The sequence below is a fragment of the Meleagris gallopavo genome, chromosome 8 (genome assembly GCF_000146605.3).
Source record: "Meleagris gallopavo isolate NT-WF06-2002-E0010 breed Aviagen turkey brand Nicholas breeding stock chromosome 8, Turkey_5.1, whole genome shotgun sequence".
In the NCBI taxonomy this organism is placed as follows: domain Eukaryota; kingdom Metazoa; phylum Chordata; class Aves; order Galliformes; family Phasianidae; genus Meleagris; species Meleagris gallopavo.
Genome location: NC_015018.2, coordinates 23075205 through 23099554, shown reverse-complemented (window position 1 = coordinate 23099554; position 24350 = coordinate 23075205). Strand labels below are relative to the sequence as shown.

Below are 24350 nucleotides of genomic sequence, written 5' to 3'. Positions count from 1 at the left end.
CTCGTGTTGATCCTCTGTGTATGCTATAAGCTAAATCTGCCAAAGATGATGAACCACATTGTGCCAATGGAAGGCACAGAATGAGTAAGGAACGCAAAACAGTCCTGCAAGTAGGAAGGCATAAAGATTGGAAAAACCTCTAGATGAGATGCAAAGGGCTCCAAGTTCCTTAGGGTGCCTAAAAGATGCTTCATTCCCATAAAGGGATGGGTGAATTCCACTGGGAAACAGCTCCCAGAGTCTGTGGAGGAGCTGAACTTTTCATGTGAGCTGCAGCAGAAGGGCTATAACTCCATCTTCTTGGTTACAATAGACACAGAGGAGGAGATATCAGTCTATGTGAGAAAAACATGATGTCTGCAATGCTCTCTCTTCTGACATTATTGCTGTCAGCAGACTGTCAGAAAGATCCTTTTCTCTGACAGCAGTTCTGACAGCAGTAACTGCTCCTTTCAGCCAAACCCTTTTATCACCCATGCCGAGCTCTTTCATTTCCAGGTCCTCTTCACCTGCCTTTCCACCTCTTACCTCTTTTGCTGTGGAGAGGCTAACTCCCACCTCCAGACCACCCTGGAGCCTGGTTGGCAAGAGATACACTGCATACACTGTACTCAGCACTGGTGAGACTGCCCTCAAGTACTACATTCAGTTTTGGGCTCCACACTACGGGAGAGACATCAAGGCCCTGGATGCCCAGAGAAGGGCAATGAAGCAGTGAAGGATCTGGAGCACAGGTTTTATGGGGAACGGCTAAGGAAACTGGGTTTGTTTAGTCTGAAGAAGAGGAGGCTCTTCACAATGATCTAAAAGGAGGTTGTAGTTGGCCTCTTCTCCCAGATAACAGCCGTAGGATGAGAGGTAATTCTTCAAGCTGTGCCAGGGGCAGTTTAGGTTGGATATTAGGAAAAATTCATTCTCAGATTGGTGAGGTATCGACAGTCTTCCCAGGGAGGCTGTAGAGTCACTATCTGTGGAACTGAGGAACATGGTCTAATAGTATGTTGGTGATGCGTTGATGGTTGGATGGGAAGATCTTAGTGGTCTTTCCAGCTTAAATGGTTCAATGATTCCTTGAACTATAGTGACAGACCAAAGCAGAAGTACCAACAAAGACTGGGGACATTTAAAGGCCAAGACCTGTCTATTGTGTTTTTATTGTGGATGAGAGAAAGATCTGCTGCAAGCATAAAAACCTGGTAGACTCCAACACATACCCAGCAGCTACCATGCCAACAAAGGAAGGTGTCAATCACTCACCTTAAGCCTGACTTGCTCGTAAATAACAATGGGTCTGTTGCTGAAGGTAATGGCATTGCAGAAGCTAGCCTGGCGCTTCACTGCCTTCTGTGTTGTGTCCATGATGATCTGGGACCCCTTTGTGTGGGGGTGGAAAAGCAGAGGGGTGATGGACAGAGCTCCACACTGTGGGATGGGGAGACAGTGCTTCTGCTTGTGGTGACATCGGTGGGAGGAGGCCGGGAATGAGCCACCTATGGAATCTGAAAATAGAATGAAGGAACAAAGGTTTCAAATCATTCTTGAGCACCACTCAGCAATAACCCACCTGGATTCCTTCACCAACCAACAATCCCTTCTCCTCTCCCCTCTACTGATGGTAACCTCAGCTGAGATCCCATCTGCTATGTAGGTCCTTATCTGCAATTATGACACAGTAACAAAAGCAGAGAGGGAGCAAGGGTATCAAAGGAGGAGGAAATTACATCTTTCTCTAACCAAGACCCTATACAAAGAGTCAACGCACAACCAACACAGTCACAACAATAGCTTTGTTCATGAATGGAAGGACCCATGAGTTTATTTTCAACAGGGAATCTGCAGCAGTTCAAGCACAGAACAATCATTATACCAAACACAAGTCATCTGCTTCCTTTTCCGTGTGTGCACAAATAAACGGCATTGTGCACATATGTTTGGGAGGGGAGGCTCAAATTTAGAAAGAGTACCAACAAAATAATGAATTATTCCAGGATAGACTGAGGGGTGCAATAAAAGCAAATGTGACCTTAGCAATGCATCAGTTTGCTTTTGCATGACTAACAGTATACTTTAAAAATCTATTTCTCAAATGCACAAGCTACATAAGCTAATTATATCCATTCTTCATGCAAATTCATTGCTGACAGTTATGTCTTTCTACAGTTTCTATAAAAAATAGTGGTTACAACTCTAATATAATTCTTGGGAGGAAGAAATACAAAGCCTGGACTTTGTTTCTCACAGCCTTTGGGGCAGTATTAGTCTCTAGCTACATGAAGTTGCAATGATTCAGGCTCACTCAACAAGTACCAACAGAACATGGATTCCAATGAGAACATTTTGACTCAACTTCCACACCAGCTACTCTAGCATTCTGCTGTCATCCCCCTGTTGTTCTGTCTCCCAGTGCTACCCCTTCAAAAGAGAGCAGGGAGGCCAAATAGTTTTACCTTTAAAAGCTCTCATCAATGCTTTAAATGAGAGATAAACCAGCTGGAAGTAATTTGATGCTAAGGATTACATGGAATATAAGTCATTGTCATTCTCCTCTTCCTCACAAGAAGCTAATAGCAAATATACATTCATGTCACCTGTGCATTCAGATCTAAATTTTGTAACTCAAGCTTATTTCTAGCAGCCACATACCAAAATGAACTTGTGCAGCACAAACGCACAGACATTTTAAATTCCTTGCCTCTGTGCTCTAATTTTACTGGTTAGTTTGGCTGTGATTATAACAACTGCTGCATCTCTCCATAGGATGTGATGCCCTTTTAAAACATTGTAATGAAGTGATGAAAACCACTCACAGCTTCCAAAACAGGCTCTGATAACAGCACTGCATATGTCCAGAGCATCTGCTGGAGTCGTGTTATGGAGCCTTAGGGTCCTGCCCGACCCTATGGAAAGGATGTTAGTGGAATGCTTATTTGCTGTGACAAGGTGGCCCTGCTGGGTGAGAATGAGTCAAACCACCCTCGGTCAATGCCTGAAACTCAGGGCAAGTATGCTCTATGGAAATGGAAGAATCCACTCCAGGATGAGCTTTCTCAGGTAGAAAATGTGGATGGGGATGAGATTTCCACCTGCTCCCACATGTTCTTATACTCCCACATGATGAACATGGACAGATAAGGATTGGAAAAGGTCTTAAATTTAAAAAAAAAAAAAAAAAGAAGAAAGAAAAAAAAGGCTTAATTTTAAACTAACAAATATTTGCATTTTATTTTCACCTCAGAAATTATTGGAGAAGATAGAAAGCAACAGGCCAAATATGATGTCTTTACTCAGTTCTTCAGGACAGTATGTCACTCCAATAGGAGAACACACCATACAACCTCAGACTGCAACACAAACACCTAAGACTGGACTCAGACAAGGAAACCGTCACTTTGGAAACAGTCTGGTGATACATCACTGTGCTTGCTTGGCCAGCTAAAGCCAAAATAAATCATGAGCTTTAAGTCCTTTGTTCAAACTGAGCTTGACCTGGACGACAGCCTTCTCCAGTTCACTTATTTAACTACACATTTTGATATCCTCAGCTTTTGCTACCAGCAATATCGGTACAGTACATCCAGGGCCCTTGCAATAGGCTTCAATTATTTTTTTTATTTATATAAAGAACTGAGTGAAGATCACAAACCTGGAGCCGCTGTTGGCAAACCATGCAAAAGTCCTTCTGACTTCACACAAAACACAAGAGACTGCATTAACCGAAAGTCTGTACCAGACTCCTCGTCTCCCACAGGCTGACTTATCAGTCATTTGCAAAGAACAAATGAAGTTATTGCTTCAAATAAAATTTGCAAACAAACAAGAAGGTTGAAATCTGAAAGCACGTTCAAGGGCACTGCAGGTTTCCCATGCCACAGCAGGGTAGTAAAAGAGCCAGGCATAAATACTTCCTGCTGACAAACGGGACTTGTAGCAACAAGCCACCGCCACGCAAACAACTGGAATCTTGTGACAAAAGTCATAAGACCAAAATCATGTCAGAAAACCAGCCTGTGTCAAACTGCTGCAAACCTAGTGAAGGACCATGGGTCTCCATACAGGTTTCATGCTGAGGGTCACAGAGATCAGCATCTGCTCACTCTCATAGTTTTAAAGATGGGATAGGCTGCCATTTCCAGTTCATGCTCAACAACTGATGCCATTTGTATCATTTCTTTTGCTAATGAAAACCACAGTGTGAAGCAGTCCAAGCCACTCTTCCTTCAGCATCCTAAGAGCTCTTTGCTGGAACCCTGGCTGTTTAAAAAAGCAGAATGTTGTCCCAGAGGTGACACAGTTCTCCCTCCCTGTGTGCTAAAAGTCCCTGGGCTCCTGGATCTCAAGGCCTGAGGAAGACCCATTTGTTCTGTAAAAGGCAGCAATGGGGTACTGGATGCCCTCAGCTTAGAAAATGTGTCCCAAAACCTGCTACAGGTTTTCACCACAAGTATTCATGCTCTGCAAAATGAAAATCTTCAGGGCTTGGGATTTCTTAAATGCAGCAAAAGAATGACTGGAGTTCATTTTTTAGAAATACATTTTTCTCCAGTTGAAAAATTCTTGATAAGCACTTACCAGAATCATGTCAAAACTCATTTCAGACTGAAAACTAACTGCAAAGTATTTAAGATAAACTTCTTTAAGCGTGTGAAATGAATGGCATTCAGAAATGAGTGAAAGAGAAAAGAAGACTTCAGACCAGGCCCAGGGACTGACATACAAAACAGGTGGGAATGTCCAAGCAGGTGTCCACCTGGGGAAGAGGTGTGGGATCAGTGACAGAGCTGTGCCTGTCCTGCAGGACAGTGATGGGGAAAGGAGCAGACAGAGCAAGCACCATGCTGTGAAAGGAGAAAAGGGCTCCAAAATCCTGACATTATCCAAAGAGGATGACAAAGGTGTTTTATCTGCCCACCAGTTTTATTGCGCATGCATTTAAAAGGATGGATTTGGGAACATCAGTGCAGCATGAAATAAAACCTACACAGTTTCTCCAAAGCTACACGGTTACCAGCGGCACAGGGAGACAAAACAATCAAGTACAAGATGAATAATCATTATGCAGCCTGCTTTTTGAGGTGGTTCCCTATTTTGGAAAATTATGGTATTGAAACAGAGTAGCTACTTCCACTGATCCTTCGCATTTGTTACAAAAGTTCAAAAGAAGAAAACCACAACAAATTCCTTGTGCTAGACTTTGCAAATGCATTTTTCTAAGCACATTTCAAGATACGGTTTACTAAAAATAAATATTAGCTTAACACCATGGGAAACTGAAAGGGGTTGCAAACCTTATTTTCTTCACATGCAGCCTGATCCTGGGCACTAGCACAGGAGAGAAGGAACCATAAATAAGTGCTAATGTAAAAACAAAGTATTTTTCAATGCCTTTATAAATGTGTTTGCTTTTCTTGAAGAAATAAATAATCTCTTATCTCCAGGCTACAACCAACTCTCCCTATGCCTGTTGTGGGGACATTGGCCCTATCAGACTGCTGTCACTATGGTCAACTACTGATCTTAGCATTACAAGATAACCAGGAAACAAAGCTTTGCCCTTGCACAAGGACTACAACTTTGGAGGGGTTGGGGCACAGAATGATAGAAATGCAGAGGGTTAATTCTGGAGCATTAAATCCAGGCAACCTGAAATAATAGAGCATCTTGGGTTAAACTTTAGTGAATTAGGAACTTATCTACAAGGTGGATCTGAGCCAGCAGGTCAGATCTAGCACTCCCATCCAAGACTCCAAAACAAGTCAAAGCCAAAACGTAACTTATTTTCATCTGTGCTATTTTAGCAGTGATGAGATGTATCAAGAGAGTAGGTTAGCACACAGTGTAAGATTTTCCACTTAAACTGCAAACTAGGAGACAAGAGACAGGTGCAGACAGACAACATGTACATGAAAGGAGATAATACCAGCTCGGGTAAGGCTTAGAGTTATACTTCTCTCTCTCTCTTTTTTTTTTTTCTTTTTTTACCCCTAAAGACCAAAAAAAGCAAAGTAGTATCTAAAGTAATAGACTTGTAAGACAAGTGTAGCTTTGTAGATGCCTGTGAGATGCCCCTCCACTATGAAAAGTAGGCAACAAAAGCCAGAGCTCATTGCAAGATGATCCACGATGGATCCGTCTCTCAAAACTGACTGATGGGGAGTGGTCAGTGTTTGAGGAACATTCCAAGTGATTAAGCTTATTTTTCATGCCACTGAGAAAAATAAAACCAGTAGAAGCAGTACATAAAAGTGGCGATAAGGACAGACTGTAGAACCAGCTATAATTTATAATACAACTTCATTGAGGAGCAGTGATGGATCCTGTTTAGCCACTCCTCATGCTGAGGCACTCAGGAGGCACTCGGCTGCAGGAGTGCCAGGCAATGACCTGGGCGTGGAACTTTTTCAGCAACCTCAGCAGAACCCATTAAACAGTATGTCCTTGGTTACAGCCTGGATGCAAGGCTTTCTGAGGGTGTGCCTGAAGATGATACAGAGACTATGAGTATTAGCAAGGGTCAGGAGAGTGGCAATTTGCACAGAGGTTGAAAAAGGAGACAAGAAAAGCTTAGGAGAGATAGGAAAAGAGCTCTGCTCCAGTTAATATATAGAAAGTCTGAGTTGTATTTTTTTTTTAAAGCAAAACAAAAATAAAAAAACCTGAGAGCAAAAATACGTTTAGCCAAAAGAGATATAGGTACCATAAAGGAGAAGTGAATCTGTTTAATTATTTGTAGAAAGGTTAGTTCTGTGGAAATTACTGAGAAAGATATGAAAAATATGAAAGTGTTTCAGGGCAGTGCCCAAAGATGTGGCACTGAGGGACATAGTTTGGTGGTCATAGTGGTCATGGGTTGACGGTTGGACAAGATGGTCTTAACAGTCTTTTCCAACCTTAATGATCCTATGATTTTATGATCCTCTGTGCAAAGGAAGTTGAGGAAGACCCAAAATGCAGGAGTGGCAGGAAGCAAGGAGAGCAGGGCAGGACAGAACTGGGGGGGCTCCAGGAAGAACAACCCAGCTGCTGCCACTGTGAGCAGTCAGGAGTGCCAAGTAGTGTGAGGATGGCTCTTTTGGGGGGAAAAAAAGATTATATCAAAAGAGAGTTGCAGGAATATAGAACTATTTCTATAGGTTTATAAGGCTGATTAAAAGAAAGCCCTTCCCTTGTAAATTAATTTTTAAAGTTAGCACCCTCAGTAATGATACCATGTAATAACTAACCACCTGTAGGCCCCTAATTAGGGGGTCTTTCTTCAGCATCTCCCACAGACATCTGCAGCAATACTGTCACCAACATTACTATGACCTCCTTCTGTGTCACTGCCCTTTGCAGGATCACGCATTATAGTCTACCTGGGAAAAGCCAGTGAAACCAACCGTAACTCCAGTTATTCATTTTCTCAGTATAGAGCAGGACTATGCACATAGAACACTTTACACCTGCATTAACATTAGAGTTCCACCAAAGTTTCATCTACCCAGCTCAGATGGTTTCCAGCATAGCATAAGGTGCATTTTCCTATTCCCTCCTGCAAGGTTAGACACAGCTGTGATGAACAGCAAAACTGCTGCCCAAAGGCAGCTGTGCTTCACTGCATAGCCTGTAGAGCAGCCATGCCAGGAGGGTTAATGACAGCTCACACTGCAAAGAGGCTACATAAAAACAGAGCCCAACTGCAAATATTTTATGGCCACGTAGTATTTCCATGGACTACAAATCAATGTAAAAGATGTTTTCTTCAAGGGGCCTCATATAGACTGTGTTTTTAAAATGCATTCCCTCTGCTAAATATAAATCAGTAAGAGTTTTTGTTCTTCCAAAAGATTAACTAGCCTCAGTATTTTGGGATCTAATTCTGGAATACTTGAAGATGTGCCAGCTGTCTCTTCCAATTTAAATAGTTTAATGGAAAGTTTATCCTGGGCACATTTTCCATGTACGGTATAATAGCTTGGAAGTCCGAATATTAAGAGTTCACCACAAAAAGTAGTAATTTGTCAAGGTTCAACTTCACATATTTCTCAAGGCAAGGAGGAAGGTGGGAACAATGGAGACCAGGCATAAGGCAAGACTAAAAGTGGTTGCAACAATAACATGGACCAGCAGAACTAAAATCTAAGAGAATAGAAAATGGAGTACGTTACAAAACGGTGCAAAGAAAATACAAGTTAGAGAAGCTTCTGTTCTGCACTCAGGCCCTGGAGTTACCTCTGAAGCGTACCTGTGAGAAATCAAGGATGTGTTTCTAAACTCAGCATCTAAGTGGAGTGAAGCCCATAGCAGGCCATTCATACTGCATATTTATAATACAGTGAGCTATAGCAGGATGCTTTTCTTAATTCAGTCCCTTTGTCATCAATGACAAGACATAGGGTGTTAAGAGGGTAATGATGAGCATCTCTGAATCATGCTTCTTGGCTGGATAGACCACTGGGAGAGCATCCTCCAGCAGACTACCTCTCATTTCTTAGCACCACTCCCACACCAGACACTACTTGTCACTGTGAAAGACAGAAGTTCCAGACTGGATACACCTTCCTACCACGCTCTCTACAAGAAATGTGGCTCTGCTGAGTATCCCTGTAATAAAGCAAGCGGACGATACACTGGAATAGTACAGGCTCCCCAAAACTGGCCAGAAAGCAGGAACATCTCTGCAGAGACAGTATCGGCAGGAAGGTGATAAAGGTGCTGGGCATTTAAAGCTTGTGTCCATAGCTGCAGGGCAGAGAGCAAAGGCTGCTGGACGGATGCCTCTATAAAGACCCCGGAAAATATTGCAGCACACAGACAGCACCATTCACCTCTAAGGAAACATTACACTTGCACTAAGTGAAATATTCCCAAAGTTACAGTGATTTAACTCTCATACTACCACTTCCTCAAAGCCACAAAAGGTTGAGGACAACTTGCTAGAGCTTAGATCACAGCAATCAGGAAAGAGCTCGTGCAGCCTCAAGAGCACACAGGTTCAACCACACCAGGGATTCAGCACTTTAACACCCCTTGTGCCACTCCAAATACCCATCCTTGGGCACAGCATGGGTACACCCAGAACCGAATCCATGTGCTCCTGCCTTGCAGCAGCATATATGAACAAAGCATTAACATTCCTTACAATTCAGAAACGCTGACAACTTTGGATCGAAACAGTGAAATTTCCAGTGGCTTTGCTGTCTCTTCTGCATTTTGCTGTCTGAATTTATTGCAAATGTCATGTGTGGATGGCTTCACTTTAATTTAGTATCTGGTTGGTCAGGATATATAACCCAGAGCCTGTTCTTTTACTTCTCTTCTTACCCAGCTGGACAGTGTAGATTATGTTTATCATTCACTACCACATACCATGAAGTTTTAAGCCATAATGCTGTTTCTAAAGAATCTCAGGAAGCAATTTTTCTTCTTATACATGACATTTACATTTGGAGCGTGCCATTTTTCCTAATATAAACCATCCATTTAGATTCACTTTGAGGTACTATAAAGTTGGGTCATTTTGTGTTAGTCTTCTTTAAAAATGCAATGCTTGGGTCATATTACTCTTCCTTCTAAAGTTCACAGCCACTGTTACTTGCAGGGTCTCTTGACAGCACACCTGCTGAAAGCAGCTCCTTGCCCCATCCACATTTAAAATTTAACAAGCACTTCTAAAATGTTGTGATTATTTTTCCAAACCCAAACAATGCTTTGTAAAGGCTCCCCTCTCACTGTTCTCAGAGGTTTAAGCACATCTCCTTCCTTTACGGGTGGCTGCCTGCAAGGATGTGTCCAAACCCAGGAGCAGTACTTCCCTTCCTGCAGGGTTGCCAGGGTTGCATACAGCAAGGCAATGGCACAGCCAAAGGACAGTGCTCAGCTCTACAAGCTTCAAATCATTAAGGTTCAAACCATAATGAGATCACAGAGATCATCTATGGTTTTAAACTGAGACAGGGGAGATTTAGGTTAGATATTAGGAGGAAGTTTTTCCACATAGAGGTGGTGATGCACTGAAACAGGTTGTCCAAGGAGGCTGTGGATGCCCCATCCATGGAGGCATTCAAGGCCAGGATGGATGTGGCTCTGAGCAGCCTGATCTAGTGGTTGGCGACCCTGCACATAGCAGGGGGTTGAAACTAGATGGTCATTGTGGTCCTTTTCAACCCAGGCGATTCTATGATCTAGTCTAACCATCAATCCATCCCTACCATGATCACTAACCACGTCCCTCTATGCCACATCTCCAGGGATTCCACCATCTCCTTGGACAGTCTGTTTTGACAAAATGGAGATCTTCCACTCCCAACAGATAGAAAAGTAATTTCCTGACTGCTGTCATGACCCTCCAAGCACGATGATCGCTGTGTGAACCTTTTGCAAAACCCTTCTGTTGTTCTGTGTTGATGTTGTAATGCTCAGATTTTCGCTTTCTGCACACTGGTAGCTGTAGATGTATTGTCATTAAATATGTCTTCTGGTTTTCATTCCTTTTGAAAGTTCCCTTTTCAGTGCAAGAAATTTGCTCACTTTGCAGTTAGTTGCTACAGTCTTAAAACTATTTACATCCACATCCGTTATCCAGATATCAAAGACTTTCATCCAAAATATACAACCAAAACAGTCCTAAAGGGAAGCCCTTCAAACATGTAATTACAGAGGGTCTTCTGGTTTCTTCACTGACAAAGAGAAATTGCAGTTGAATTTTTGGATTTGATGTACACAGTCTGACTCATCCCAGAAGATATTGATCCCAGCAGCTTTTTTTCTGATTATGTTTGGCAGCACGTAAACCCTTAAAGAATGGGGTTATTAGATCTAACAGCTTAAGAAGTACACGAAAATGTGACTGTACTATTTGGTCATGTTTAACCACCTCATAAATCTTTCAGAGTGACAGGAGCAATGTACTTCCTTGAATTCTTCCTCCACCATTTCTTTACTGAAATCCTAATTTCTTCTCTCCTCTCTCTCTCTCTCCAGGAGAGCTCCGACCACACAAACTTTGCCTCTGCTTGCTTTGCCATCCTTTCTTCTCCAAAATTAGATATTCTAGCCAGCATATACAATTAAAATATTATTTTTCCAGGCCAATAATTTGAGTGCTGCAGCAGCAAAGCAAGAGAAAGGGCAACATTTCTCCCCTTACAGAAGAATTTGGCCATCCACTGGTGTATTCCTTCATTAATCTTCACTTTCTGTACCAAAGGCAGAAAAGGAATCTAAATTACTGACTTTGCCAGTCCCATCTGGCTCTGCAGCACATCACTTGCACCAGTTTAAACACCCCTTTCAGTCATTAACTTTGTTTCTTTTGCATCTGAATCTGGCCCTATGAATTCAAACTTGAAACTTCAATGGCCAGTCAGGAAATAAAGTTACCGTTTGTTGTAACGAAGACAAACAGCATCCTTGGCGCTGATTCCAAACAAAAAGCATGAACACTATTCCATCATCCTTCCGAGCAATTCCCATGCCAGGTCCATGAAGTTATTAACACTTTGCTATAAATAGGTGCTGGAGAAGTCCATACAGGAACTTGTTTTTCTTAGTGCCTATTGCAACAGGCCAGCCAGTAAATGACCCAAGAGTGTTGAATCCACATTGCCTGAGGACAAGAGCACGCAGAGTGGTGTGTCTTTCAAAGCTACTCTACCTGCTATCCTTATGCTGAATCTCATGCCAGAAGACAGTTGGGAGGTGACTCTAAGAGCACATGGAAGGGCTCCAATCCTCTTGGATTTTGTAAAGGCAAAAACATACTTCAGACTAGAAGCTCAAGGTCTGTTTATTAAAAGCCTTCTCAGAATTCCCATAAACTGTCATTATTATTTCCTTAGTATTTGTGTCAACCTGTCAAGTCCTTTTGTAGAGAAGGATACCCCAAAATTTATATTTAGGAAGCTCCACTACCTCTTGCTTGAAATTTTGTTAACATCAACATGCACAAGCTATGCAGAAGAAAACCTACAACATAATCTTCATCAATTTCAGACTTGCTCTCATGACCATGCCATACACCAAGATGATCAGTTATTCACCAAAGTTGGGTAACTTACACAGGTGACCTGGGAGGTACAAAGTGAAGATGACTATTTCTAAACAGCTTACAGAAGAGAATAAGAGGAATAAGAAACAATTTTAAAGGAATCAAGGGACTGTATCCTCTTGGTGGAAAGACATCTACACTATCACAGAAGAGCAAGGAACAATTACGTGCTGAAACCAATACATTCATCCACCTTCCTTGTTTTCCATAGCTTGAAAAGTCATGGAAAATCCTTTAGCCATCTTGTTATTACTTTTTTTAATATATTATTGCACCTATTTCTATAAGCCACAACCCTAAACTCTAATTTAATAAGGAGCACACTTCATGCTTGACAAACACTCCTTCTGCCAGCATACAGACGCAGCTGTTGAACAGGAGCCTGCACCCCTGGACCATGAAGCATTTCCCTGCTTGGTTTTCTTCATTCAAAAGCATATCTCAACGCACAATTTAAGCCAACTGCTATATATACAGTATATACATAAAAACACTATTTGTCATCAAATTGAAGTTGCACAAGTCCAGAATTGCTATCCATCTCTATATTTTCCCAGTTTGCACGCTCCAAGGTTACTTCTCCAATGTGTTGAAATTATTCAAGGTAACTTGCCTGTACTTGATTACAGCTTCCTACACAATGCCACACACATCCTCCTGCATCACACAAGTTGAAGAACCAGGCATACGTGCCACAGAAATACTGATTTTGCTACATCAAAAGATCTAATAGATAAGGTTTGTCCATGACAGTTCGAGCACAGATTTACCGGAGTACAAGCTTAGAAGATGCAAAACATGTATGGTCATGAGCAATACACAAAATGCAAGATACCAGTTAGCATGTGCTAAATAACTTCTCAATCTCCTTCGGGTAATTACCTGTGCACTGGCAAGTCTGAATTGTGATCAGCATGGAATGGCCTTTGGAGTCCTCAGAGAACAGCTTTGCTGGATGTGGATGTACAGAGAGAAAGTCTCAGAAGTTGTGGGATAACTGATAAACAGGTAAAGAGAGCACAGGCAGTCACTTAGATAAAAGGGTAGAAACATCTTCCAGCAAAGTGACTGAGGTTACCTGACCTTTGGTGAAGAACTGCAGTCGTCTCTTAAAGTCTTTGAATGCCTTTCACACCCTTTCACATCCATTTGGAGAATACTCAGATGATATCTCTCTGCATTTTATCCTTGCTACCATGGGAATGGATAGCCTGAAAGCTTTATCCTTTGTATGATAAATGCCAATGCACCGCTGCCAAAAAAGGATGCAGGGAGCTGGAATCCCTGCATCTCCATTCCCACTTCTAACACCTTAAGCAGAGGCACAGAGATCTGCAATTAGAGCTTGCAGATCTTTGTGTTGATCATCTTCATTACTAAATTTAGAAGGAACTGCTCATTTCTTTGCATCAAGTGAGAACTCTCAGCCCAGATGAAAACCTCACAGTAGGATCGGATCTTTTGCAAGCAGAAGCACCCCAGGTGTAGGGAATAAAAACGACTGAGTTCTGCTGTTCTGGCAGGTACTTTGCTAGAGGTAGACCTGACAAACCAAGGGGCAGTCTGCCCTCTTTCATCAAAACATATGAGATTTCAGGAGTTAATTTACAGCATAATATAAGATTTTCTAGTGTATCCTTAAGTCAGCCTTGCCCACTTTCCCACCTAAGCCTGCTAGAAGCTGTATTCAAAATACTGTAAGCGAAGGAAAATCAGATATTTTGCAGGCAGTAACCATGCAAATTCCAAGCCACAGAATATGGATACATGATATCTAGAGACTGAATCAACTACCCATGCTCAAGCAACAGAGCACTGGGCTGGACTGAGAGGAGTCAGTCCAGAAACCTTGTCACAACCCTGTCACTTGATCAAGGTCTCTTCAGCCAGTTTTGCTGAGCCTTTGAGGGACAGAAGGATTGAAAGCAGAAGAACAGCAACTCTCATCATGTGAGAGGGACCATCATTCATCGGGACTCCCAGAACTGCATTCCCTCTAAGCATACAGCTTCACTTAGAATTGAAATAGGAAAAGACAGTCCCCTTCTGGGATCTCTTTCCCTTTGGAAGTGAAAAATCAGAGGGCAGTATTGAACTAGTTAAGGACAGGCAGAAAATAAATTGAGCAATTTTCCTTTTCCAAGCTGCATGAAATTTACAGCATTAATAATGCCTTTGTAAAAGTAATTAGATTCTTAAGGCTCTATATTATATTTGATAATATGAATCTGGTGTGCAAAGACATAAGTCATTTTGATCTGAGATGCTTCAGTACATTATGGGCACCCTTATATTTCTATCTTCCACAGACTTTTTTTCTTTTCATATTTTATTTTAATCTCAGTCTCCTTGCAGGATGCTATTTTTTAAACTTTGAAAATACCAATTCTTAACAATCTCTGTGTCTCCTGTCAGTCACCCAAGAGAAAATTAATTCGCCCTAGAGAAAAGTAAGGTTCAACTCTAAGTTATTTTAGTTGAGTGAATATTAGAGATATACAAAGTAGAGCTCAAGTTATAGCTTTCAAAAATTTCCTCCCAAAAGCCTTTTCCCTTTAAGTCCAGGATTTATTTCTTTCCTAAACCACAGGCCCAATGCCCTTGCCACCAAGTTGCCATTTGGCCAGTTCTCTAACAGTTAGCTTTTTCAAACAAGAAAATTATGAAGACTTTCTCCTTAAGCAAAAGATGTTTACCAGAAGAAATTTTCTTTACTTTAAGGCAGCAACCAACCCAAGGCGTGCATCACATTTACGCCAGAACTGTGACAAATGCCTGTTGAACTGCAGCACTTAAACCACTTGCATTTTAAACAGCAGTTTGTCAAGTGATGTTAATTATTTGGGAGGTCTATGCTCCTAGAAACATAAACATTTCTTTTTATACTGATCACATTTTTTTTCCATGCGGTGCTTCCAGCAGAGACTGAAATTAAAATGGTTTCTGTGTGCCATGGTGTGGTCTATGGCTCAAATTCCCTGCAAACAGAGGGTAACATTGCACTGGGGCTCTACACAACACCTTCCTATCCTTCTTTGACTGCTGGAAACCTCTCAGTAGGTGGGAGAGCACTTCCAGACTCAAACCCATTCCCTTTCCATAAGTCTACACAGCTTTCTCATGGCTGTTGGATAGCACAGGTCTGGGACTTGCCACAGCCTGAGGAGCATCTGAACTTCGCAAAGCAAGCAAAGGGCTTGGTTAGCTGGGAAACACCACAGAGAAGAGAAGAATAGACTCCTTCTGGAGGCTTAGCCAAAACAAACCTTCACTCCTGCCAAGGTGCAACTCAAAAATGAGCACCTGCTGCCCTCAAAACTGAATTGTGCTTCTCCCACACCACACCAAGACCCACCGTAGTTTTGAGTCGTACCCAGTGCCTATGGAGAAGACTTCATGCAATCACAAGAAGCAAACCAGAGCAAAACCTGCAGTGAGACTACAACTGGTGCTCTCAGAAAACACACCGTGCAGTCTGCATGTCAGTGCTGGGAACTACCTAGGGCTCTGTGTGCTTTGATCCATAATGATTTCTTTTTAAAGGTAGTTAAAGATGGAAACAGTTTCTGTCACCTAGTTGAAATTTATGAAGAGGTCACTGAACATCTTTCTTGTTTGGTCAAGTGTAGGGTCCTTTCTCTTCTCCAGACTTCATCAACAATGTCTGCTGTAGTACCCCAGGGCTTCAGCAGTGTGTTTGTAGGTCTCCACACTCCAGCCAGCCTCTGGGCAGGACTGCTGCATGAGGGACACCACAATCTGCAAGGTAGGACAACTCAAACCCTAGGCACCCTGCATTATTTGACCTCTAATGCTTCCTCTCTGTATTAACATACATCCTTTTCTGAGTAAATGAGTAAACGCAAAACAAACCACAAAAAAGGAGCTGATTTTTATAGCAAGGAGCTTTGGTTTATCCCACGGGCTTGAGGAAAAGGGCAAGAACTCCAGATTTCTGCCAACACAGGCTGTTGCATGGGAAGCACGCAGGATTACACCATTTACGTTCCGCATCACATTCATTAATGTATATTGCTTTTATTATGTACAACTACCTCCCCTTTTCTTCTTTTTTATTACTATCATTTTTCTTTAAGATAAAAGTGCTATCAACCTTTACAATAGAAATATATACTAAGGCATCTGATCAATTATAATGGCTCTGTCTGCATTCCCCCTCCTTTGCTGGGCTGCCAGACCCACAGTGAATCCCAGATAAACCAAAGGACTCTTCTTCCTTGACACACCAGTTGCAGTCATCTTGAATGTTATTTTTAATGCCAACAAAGTACAGCATCCCTTCAAGACACAATCAAGGACAGAGTCAAGGAACAGAAATACTATTGAAGCCATCTTGACAAGAGCAACAGAGGAGAAGGCTCTGACTCATCTCAGACCAGCTTCACTCAGATAAATATGTCTTCAAAGAAAAATACTGTAATTTAGAGAGGGATAGATGGGAAGAAAAACAAACAGACAGCAACACTAATAGGGATCAACCCTACAGCAAAATACCGTCAGATACAGCACTGCAGCATATGCTCTGATCAGGGGCACATGGACCATGAGGCTGGCAGGCAAGCTCCTCGTTCAGCCTCTGGGAGATGAGATCTCTCCTGACCTCCAGCTCCACTCCCTGCTGTGCCATCAGTAAATTCCTACTGATTCCCCAGGGCAATCCATCAGGATCAATTTCTTGTTTTGCCTTCACTTTTCAAGAAGTTCCCTTTTACTCTATGGTTAATCTTTTTTAGGCTGATTTCAATTCTACCCTCAGCATGTATGGACATTAATGTAAAATTCTTTAATAAAAAGAAAGCAGGCCTGTGAATTTTGAGACTGCATGCCTAGAGACCACCTCTTCTTAACTCCTCCTAGATGCCAGCAATGGCAGTTGTATTTGTTCCATAAACCTATTTTACATCATTAACAATATGTTTCTTCTGGTTCTGGGAACATTTGTTCTGATTAAGCATGAAGATGATTCCCTGGGACTCATCAGAGGATCCAACAAACTCTTCTGAAGAGACACCTGCTACCTCTAAATTAATTGAACTACTGCTAAACATACCATCCATAATTCTCTACAAAAGAGTAATTAAGTAAGGAACAAGTGAAGAACAGATCAGATGTAAGAACAGCTCCCTGTAGAGGAGGGTGAGGACCGCTCAAAGAGGGGACAAATAAGACAACCAAATCTGAAAAATAACAAAACATTCAGTCCCTCAGTCACCCCAGCATCAAGAGGATATGGAAAAATGAACAGGGATAATATCAGGAAAGCAAAAGATTAAACTAGAACAGGGATACTCTTTGCTCACATCACCAAGATCCCTAGAGTCAAATAATGCCACAGCTAATGAAGAAGTCATCTGCCCTTCACAACAGAGTTTTCAAGTATAAATGTGGCTACCCATAAAATCTCTATATATGGAGCCACTACTTCATCCGAAAAATGTCAGCAGTCAATACTGTCAGCCACCTAAGGACATTCGAAGGTGACCCATGGGTCAGAGGCACAAACTGAAATAATCTCTGGGAGCCCCACTTTTAGCAAATGCCAGCACTGCTTTGGCACTCTGCCCAGGGTCTTCTGCACCAGTTAATCCAACCCTGAGCAGGATTAACTTCCCATACACACACATACTCATTTGCTTTCAGAGCTAGATACCAATCTTGCTGAAAGCAGAGCGACCTTAGAAAGACCCTCTTCTCCCCATCTCATCTTCATTCTCAGTGAGTGACTGCCTGCAGAATATGGGAAACGTTAACCCCCTAGTGAGGGTGAAGCAGTTTTCAATCATTCCACATACGGAAGCTAGGTAAAATACCTCAGAATCTAGAGTTTAGACGTGACAAAAAATACAAAATAAAATTAACTTGTAAAGAAATCTCACTAAATTGGTGCTGTCAGATTGTTGTTTTTTATGTTTCTTATTTCTTCTGGGATATTTTACAGTTTTAATCAGACTAAAGAAGTCAAATTATTTCATCTGAAGTTGTGTACAATGGCGTGTGCTAGAGTACAACTCTGTTGGGCAGTATTAACTGCAAAGGTGAAATGCAGCATTTGGCAAGGTTGTTGCAGAATAGGCAAGGAACACATAAAGTAGGAAATACAGCATGGGGCTGATTCAGCACTTGCCTATAGATATACCATTCACTACACTACAAAGCATTAAGAGAAAGCTAAAAATAGAGATCCATTGTCCAAAGAAGGAATAAACGAAGTTGCACACCATAGCTATTTTTCACTCCGGAAACGACCTCCAGCTTCCACTGTTCCTCAAAGCCCTACAGCAGCAGTTCACTGGGGCTGGAGGCTCCCAGCCAACCTCAAATATCCTGGTGACACCTGTGAGTGAGTCCCACAGATTGCTCTCCATGAGAACAAAATGCAGAGGAAGGACAGTGCCAGCACTTCACACCTACTGTGCACAGGAATAAATCAGCAGCCAGGAGCAGGAAAAGACTGTGTTCAAACAGGATGCCGATGAAATTGGAAATGAACCCAAGTAGATGCCCAAAAGTCTTCACCATCACATTGAGCAGATGTAGAGCTGCTATGCCACCACTCCTTTCTGCCTCCTGCTATTCAACCACACAGTTGTGCAGCACACCAGGATTTACATAGGTGCAGGGAAATTCTTGCCATACGTAATGCTTACACCTATATATACATACCACAAAGACAGAAGCTCTTATTTTTATTGTATCCTCAGGCTACAGAGCATCATCTGCTTAAGAAGCATAAAAACTCAACTGCTCAAGCCAGAAGTTACATCTGTCAGTCACTGCTGCTTCCAAGGCTAAAATGATGCATTCTCACCAGAGACTTCTTTGCAAATACGCTGATTCCATACAATTATAGTTTGGGAAATTTGACACAAGATACATTTTTCCTGCTCCTTGTAGAAATTATTCCACTGCAAATCACTGATGTGCACCCGCGACACGAGAGTAATTAAAATAAAAATAAGACAAAGCCCTGCGATGAGGGACTTATTAGCGACTATGACTTGTAGGAGGGAAGGTTATTGAGCAAATGTGCATGCAGCAGACACATCCCCTGCACATGAATTAATGCACTGTGTGCACTCCAGCTAGTCAAAAGCCCTCTGAAGAGATACGGACGCGTTCATCGCTAACCTCCGCACGTAGCCACGCACTGAACCCTCTTCAGCACTGCTCAGCAGCTTCCTTGACTGAAGCCTGACTTTTTGTCTGCTTCGTTCCAAGTGAATAATAAAAATATATTTAAAATAATAATAATTAAAAAAATTCTCAAGACGTTTTTTCTCAGACAAAAAATCCCCTAAAACCAAATGCAAATAGCATCTCACTCACAGCCATAAAGAAGAATTAAAAGCTAACGCAGCAGGTGACAGTTGAACCAAATGCGTAAGAAGAACGTACTTGTTCTGAGATATGCATCCATCAGAGATGTTTTATGCACGATTATTAACAAGTAGTTGAATATAAATATTTAGTTAAGTCCGCCTATGTTGTAGGAACGCTATAGCACACAGCCAGTCTTGAAGAAACTCGCCTCAGATGAACCACGAGCAATCATATTAACATTTCCTGTTTAAAATATTGCTAACGTAAACACCACATGTATAGATGTTCCCTTTTGCATGGACTGTAAACATCCTGTCCATCACGACTGCGTTACCATTGGACTTCCCATTTCAACTTTTCTTCTTTTTGCACAGAGAGCACTGGAAAGCACGCCAAGGACTTGTGTGCAGGATGTGGGAAGGGGGAAAGAGGAGCAGAGGCCATCACAGCACCATGGAGAATATGGGCATGTGGACAGAGACGGCATGAGGGCACTTGGGCAACGCACATAGCTTCAAGGAGAAGAAGGAATGAAGAGCTCCTGTGTGCCAACATACAAAGCCATAAGACATCTTCTTTCAAACAACCCACAGCTGTTAACCACCGCCACACTGCTTTCATGCTTTTCAAAGGAGTGCCACCCTCACAGTCCAGTTCAGGAGCCCATCTCTCAATTCACTTTTTCCAACCCAACTAAAGTGAGGGTGGACAACCAGGGGCAGGCAGGCCCCTGTACACCATGCCAGGCTTGGGAGCTGTACCCACCCCAGCAGGAGCCTCCAGCAGCTGGGCAGGGCAGCTTTGCCCCATCCCAGCTCGTTTCCAGCTGAGTTAAATGACTCAGGTGCCCCTGAAAATCCCAGCCCACTCTTTCAGTACAGAGAGATCACTGGAAATATCTGAAAGCAGTATATTTGTACTTTACCCATGGTTTTTAAAAGCAAGGGGCGTTAACCCCCAAGGCTGCTCACAGAACTCCTTTCGCTATCATTACGTTCAGTTCCATTTATTCTTCCAAGTAACTGATACGGTTTCGGTTCTCTTTCCCCAGCATATCTGAAAACAGAAACGTTCAACAGAAACATGGAACTGCAGGAATGGCAGCCACAGACGAACCACAAGTGCAGATGTAGTCTATTTTCATTATGTGTCCTTTGTTGGATGACTTCTTCCTATTTTTAAATACAACGCACACCCACGTTTCAAAAGACTCAGCAGCTTATCACCTCTCATTACAACGCTGCCTGTAGCTCCTCTGTCCACAGAGGAAAATTCAGCAAAGTTAATTACCCATGTCTCCTCATTACTTTTCATATGCCAAGAAAATAAAAAATAAGGAGAGCCATGCTGGAGAGCAGAGCAGCACCATAGGGCAGAAGTTGCAGGCACAGCAGGCAGCAGAAAGCCCTGGCAGGAATGCCAAGTCCCTGGCACACACAGAGCTGCTGCTCCTTCCCAGCCAGGTTTCTCAAGTTCATTCAAATGCCACTTCAAAAGGGAAATGGAACCTACAACATCCAGAGCTGTTTGTTCTGGGTTGTTTTTTTTTTTGTTTGTTTGTTTGTTTGCTTGCTTTTTTGTAAACATTGACCCAACAGCACTCACATTCTGCATATGACGTGTGCACTGCGACATTATAGAAGAAATAAGGTCAGCCTGTGGTGACACTTCGGAACACAGATGATGAACAAATTAGAAACTCACTCGAGACATGCCGTTAGAGAAGAGTCATCTGCTTCCTAACTCTGTCCGTTCGTTCCTTAAACTGCAGAGTTTGTGTTTTTCACCCAATCCCACAAAAAATCGGGACTGAGACGTGAATACTCACAGCTTCAGCATATACCTCTAACACCTCAAAGGAAGCACACGAGCAGCTCCAAGCCCGCACCACACGATCTGCGCTTTTCCCAGCCCTATTTACTATAGCAACGAGGAAGTTTCTCTGACAGCCCGTTCCCCCCCGCACGGAACGTGCAGCACAAGGGCTGTGTCCCGAGGTGAGCAGAACACTGCGGAGCAGTCGGCACGTTTAACGAGCGCAGGATTCTCACCGAAATATTTACGGCATGAGATCTGCGCGGCCGCACGTTGCCTATTGCTCCGGATTTTGCTGTAGCATCGCGCCGGGCGCTCAGCCCCCCCTCCCTACACGGCTTCACGTTACCTAGCAAAGCAGGCAGGCTCCACGGCTCAGCCGAGCACACGGAGTAGTTCAAACAAGCGTACGTTCCACGCTGCATCAACGCAACATAGAAATGAATGGACACTACGGAACGGCTGACGGGAAGGAGACGCAAGGTGACCGCTTCCAAAGCTTCCGAGTTCCCCTTCGGCAACCTTCATCCCCCGCTGGAAGCTGGCACACACCGCACGCATCTCCTCCATCGCACCCCCGGCCCTCACCTTCCCCCTCGCAGCGCTCACCGTGCAGCGGCACTCGGGTCACCTGGCCCCCCATAGCCGCCCCTTCAGGCACCGCCGGCGCTCATCGCTCCGCTCCGCAGCCCCGGCCCGCCTCGCCCCTCCGCCGGCTCGCCTCCACCCACCTCGCCGGCCCTCCCGCCACCGGCGCTGGGAGCTGTCACGTTTATTTACTATAAGAAGGAGGAGACTTCGCGTCTTCCTGAAATAGCTGCCGACGCTTCGGGGATGCGGCCGTTTCCCCCCCCCCCCTCCCTCCGCCCCACGCTGCCCCCACGCATCCCGTATTGCGCTCTCAAAACCGGAGCCACGGAGGTGGCCGTGGTACCCAGCAGTGCTCAGAACAAAGCCTGAGGCGCTGCCAACTTCACTCACCGCGTTCACAACTTATATATAAACAGCCAACGGCATCGGGCATTGAAAACCACTTTGAGACCCCAGTGCGGAGCCTCGGAATGAACTGGAAGGGCAAAAATTAAAATAAAATAGGTGGAAAAAAATTATTACCAGACATCACTGCACCAGAGTCTTCAAACGGCCTCTGCTGGTTAATTATTAGTTATTTAATAGCAAAGGAGTACTTGAAATGCAGACTGGCTCACCACAGACTGGAATAATAAAAACATTACCCCAGTCAACTCCTTGGTGCGAGGTTTGCACGCTCAGCCCAGCGTCTACATTGCAGCCCATTACCTCTGCTGGGAGAAAGCAGCACCAGAAGCAGGGAGTGGGGTGCCGGGGCAGTGGGGAGATGCATATGGTCCTGCTCCCCTTCCCCCATGCAAGAGCCAGCTCTCTCCATCTCCAGCTACACACGTGCACCACCTCCCTTGCATCTCTCCTGTCTGCTGCTCCAAGGGTAGATGAGCACAGCGGGCACCATGCTGCCACAGCCAGCCATGGTGAATCCAAGCTGGCTTATTTAAAAGTAATTCATGCAGTTTATTGCTATGCTACAGTCATTCCTCATTCTGCAAAGGACTGGGACTCAAACTTAAACAGCCACAAGCCCAGCTCTGCCTCCCACCCCTTACCATGGTGCTGGGCAAAGCCTGCCATCCCACTGCATTCGCTCTCCCACCGGGATAATGGGAAATCAGATTATTGCTTAGGATGGCTGGGTAAGAGAAAGGAAAAAAAAAAAGAACAATGCAAAAAAAAAAGCTCAAGCCAGAGAAGCACAGTCAGGGTGTTTGCACTAACGCTGCGTGCGTGAGTAAAGCTGTGCCAAGCGTTTCGAACCTGCCAGAGGAGCATCCCCAAGCAGCAGCAGGCACCGCCAGCGCCCAGCTCCTTCTGCCCCACCAAGGAGACTCACGCCCAGAGCCAAGCAGCAGCGTTCCCTGGGATGAGCAGTGCTCAGCTCCTCCCTGCCCGAACTCACACACTGCAGAGCTTACAGCAGCTTCTTGGCAGGAGACTTGGGTGTTTTTTTTTTCCCCTTTTTATTCTTCCCCTCCTGGACAATGCTGCATTTACAGCAGCAGCGGTGCAGCACGAGGACGTGTCCCCAGGAGCACCGCAGCGTGGCCCATGCAACCCAGCTAGCATAGGGCAGCACCTGGGTCACACTGACCCAGTGCCTCACACTCACAGCAAAGTGACCAATGGGCACTGATGCCTTAAACCACCATGTTTCATCCCAAGAAATTAAGATTTACTCCACTCTCCAACTCCAAATTTTCTCCCTTGCTTGCTTAGCTCTGCTTTCCATCCTTACCTTAATCTTGCTGCAACTCTGTGAATAATTGAGTTTTTGGTTCACTGCCTCAACCAAGAGATTGCTAGAAAAAAAAATCATTTTGTGTTGGCCCAAAACTGAATGCTTTGTGCGTCTCACTGAACAAAATGTTTCTTTAACTCAAAAATGAGGCATTTTTAAGAGTTATTTTTACCTCATTTTTTTCAAAGTTACAGTCATTGAATCCAGCTCTGAAATGATGTCTTAAAAAAACATTAAGCATTTTGTTCTATGTACACCAAAAGGAAAAATTTGAGTGGTTATCTTTTCAGATTATTTTATTGTTCCTAACTTATTGACTTTATTTGTTTATATGGGATGGTGGGAGGGTGGGGAGGGCAGGGCAGGCAGGCTGCCAGAATGAGTCATCCTGCTTGGCAAAAAATTATAAACAATTTCAGTTGATTGAAAAATTGCCTTTTTTTCTTTTTTCCAAAAAACCCATAGAATAGTACCCCCCCCTCCCCAACATCCCCATAGAACCAGGGCAGTGCAATGCTAACTCCTCAAGGATTATTTGCCGTACAGTAAAGCTTTCTCCTACAGCCATCAGCAGCTTGATCCAGTGATTAGCAACCCTACCCACGACAGGGGGGTTGGAGCTCAATGATCTTTAAGGCCCTTCCAACCTAAGCCATTCTATGATTCTGTACCTCATTATTGGAACTTCTCTGATCTGGACCTATCACCTCCATGTCCCTTTCAGACTTTGCCCTTTTCCAAATTTCTCTTCATTCTTCTATGTTTCTGATTTTTCTCTAGATATTAGGGTGAAAAAAAAGAACAAAAACAACTCTATCTACATCCCTATTCCCATTTATA

General features: G+C 43.4%; 1 protein-coding gene across 6 annotated transcripts in view; it reads right to left on the bottom strand.

Moving 5' to 3' along the window:
- Positions 1 to 24350, bottom strand: part of NEURL1 (neuralized E3 ubiquitin protein ligase 1) — a 133942-nt gene that overhangs the window by 54362 nt on the left and 55230 nt on the right. Inside the window, exons 1-2 of one of the 6 annotated variants that reach the window (XM_010714662.3) lie at positions 22295 to 22318; positions 1258 to 1499 (exon numbers count right to left, since the gene is read on the bottom strand). In XM_010714662.3, the coding sequence (XP_010712964.1) occupies positions 1258 to 1499; positions 22295 to 22301 (249 nt within the window). In that variant the 5' untranslated portion in view covers positions 22302 to 22318. Of the gene's footprint in view, positions 1 to 1257; positions 1500 to 20291; positions 20315 to 21530; positions 21705 to 21769; positions 21894 to 22294; positions 22319 to 24350 lie in introns of those variants that run through there. The other 5 variants (XM_003208118.4, XM_010714659.3, XM_010714664.3 and 2 more) reach the window with 5 other exon arrangements.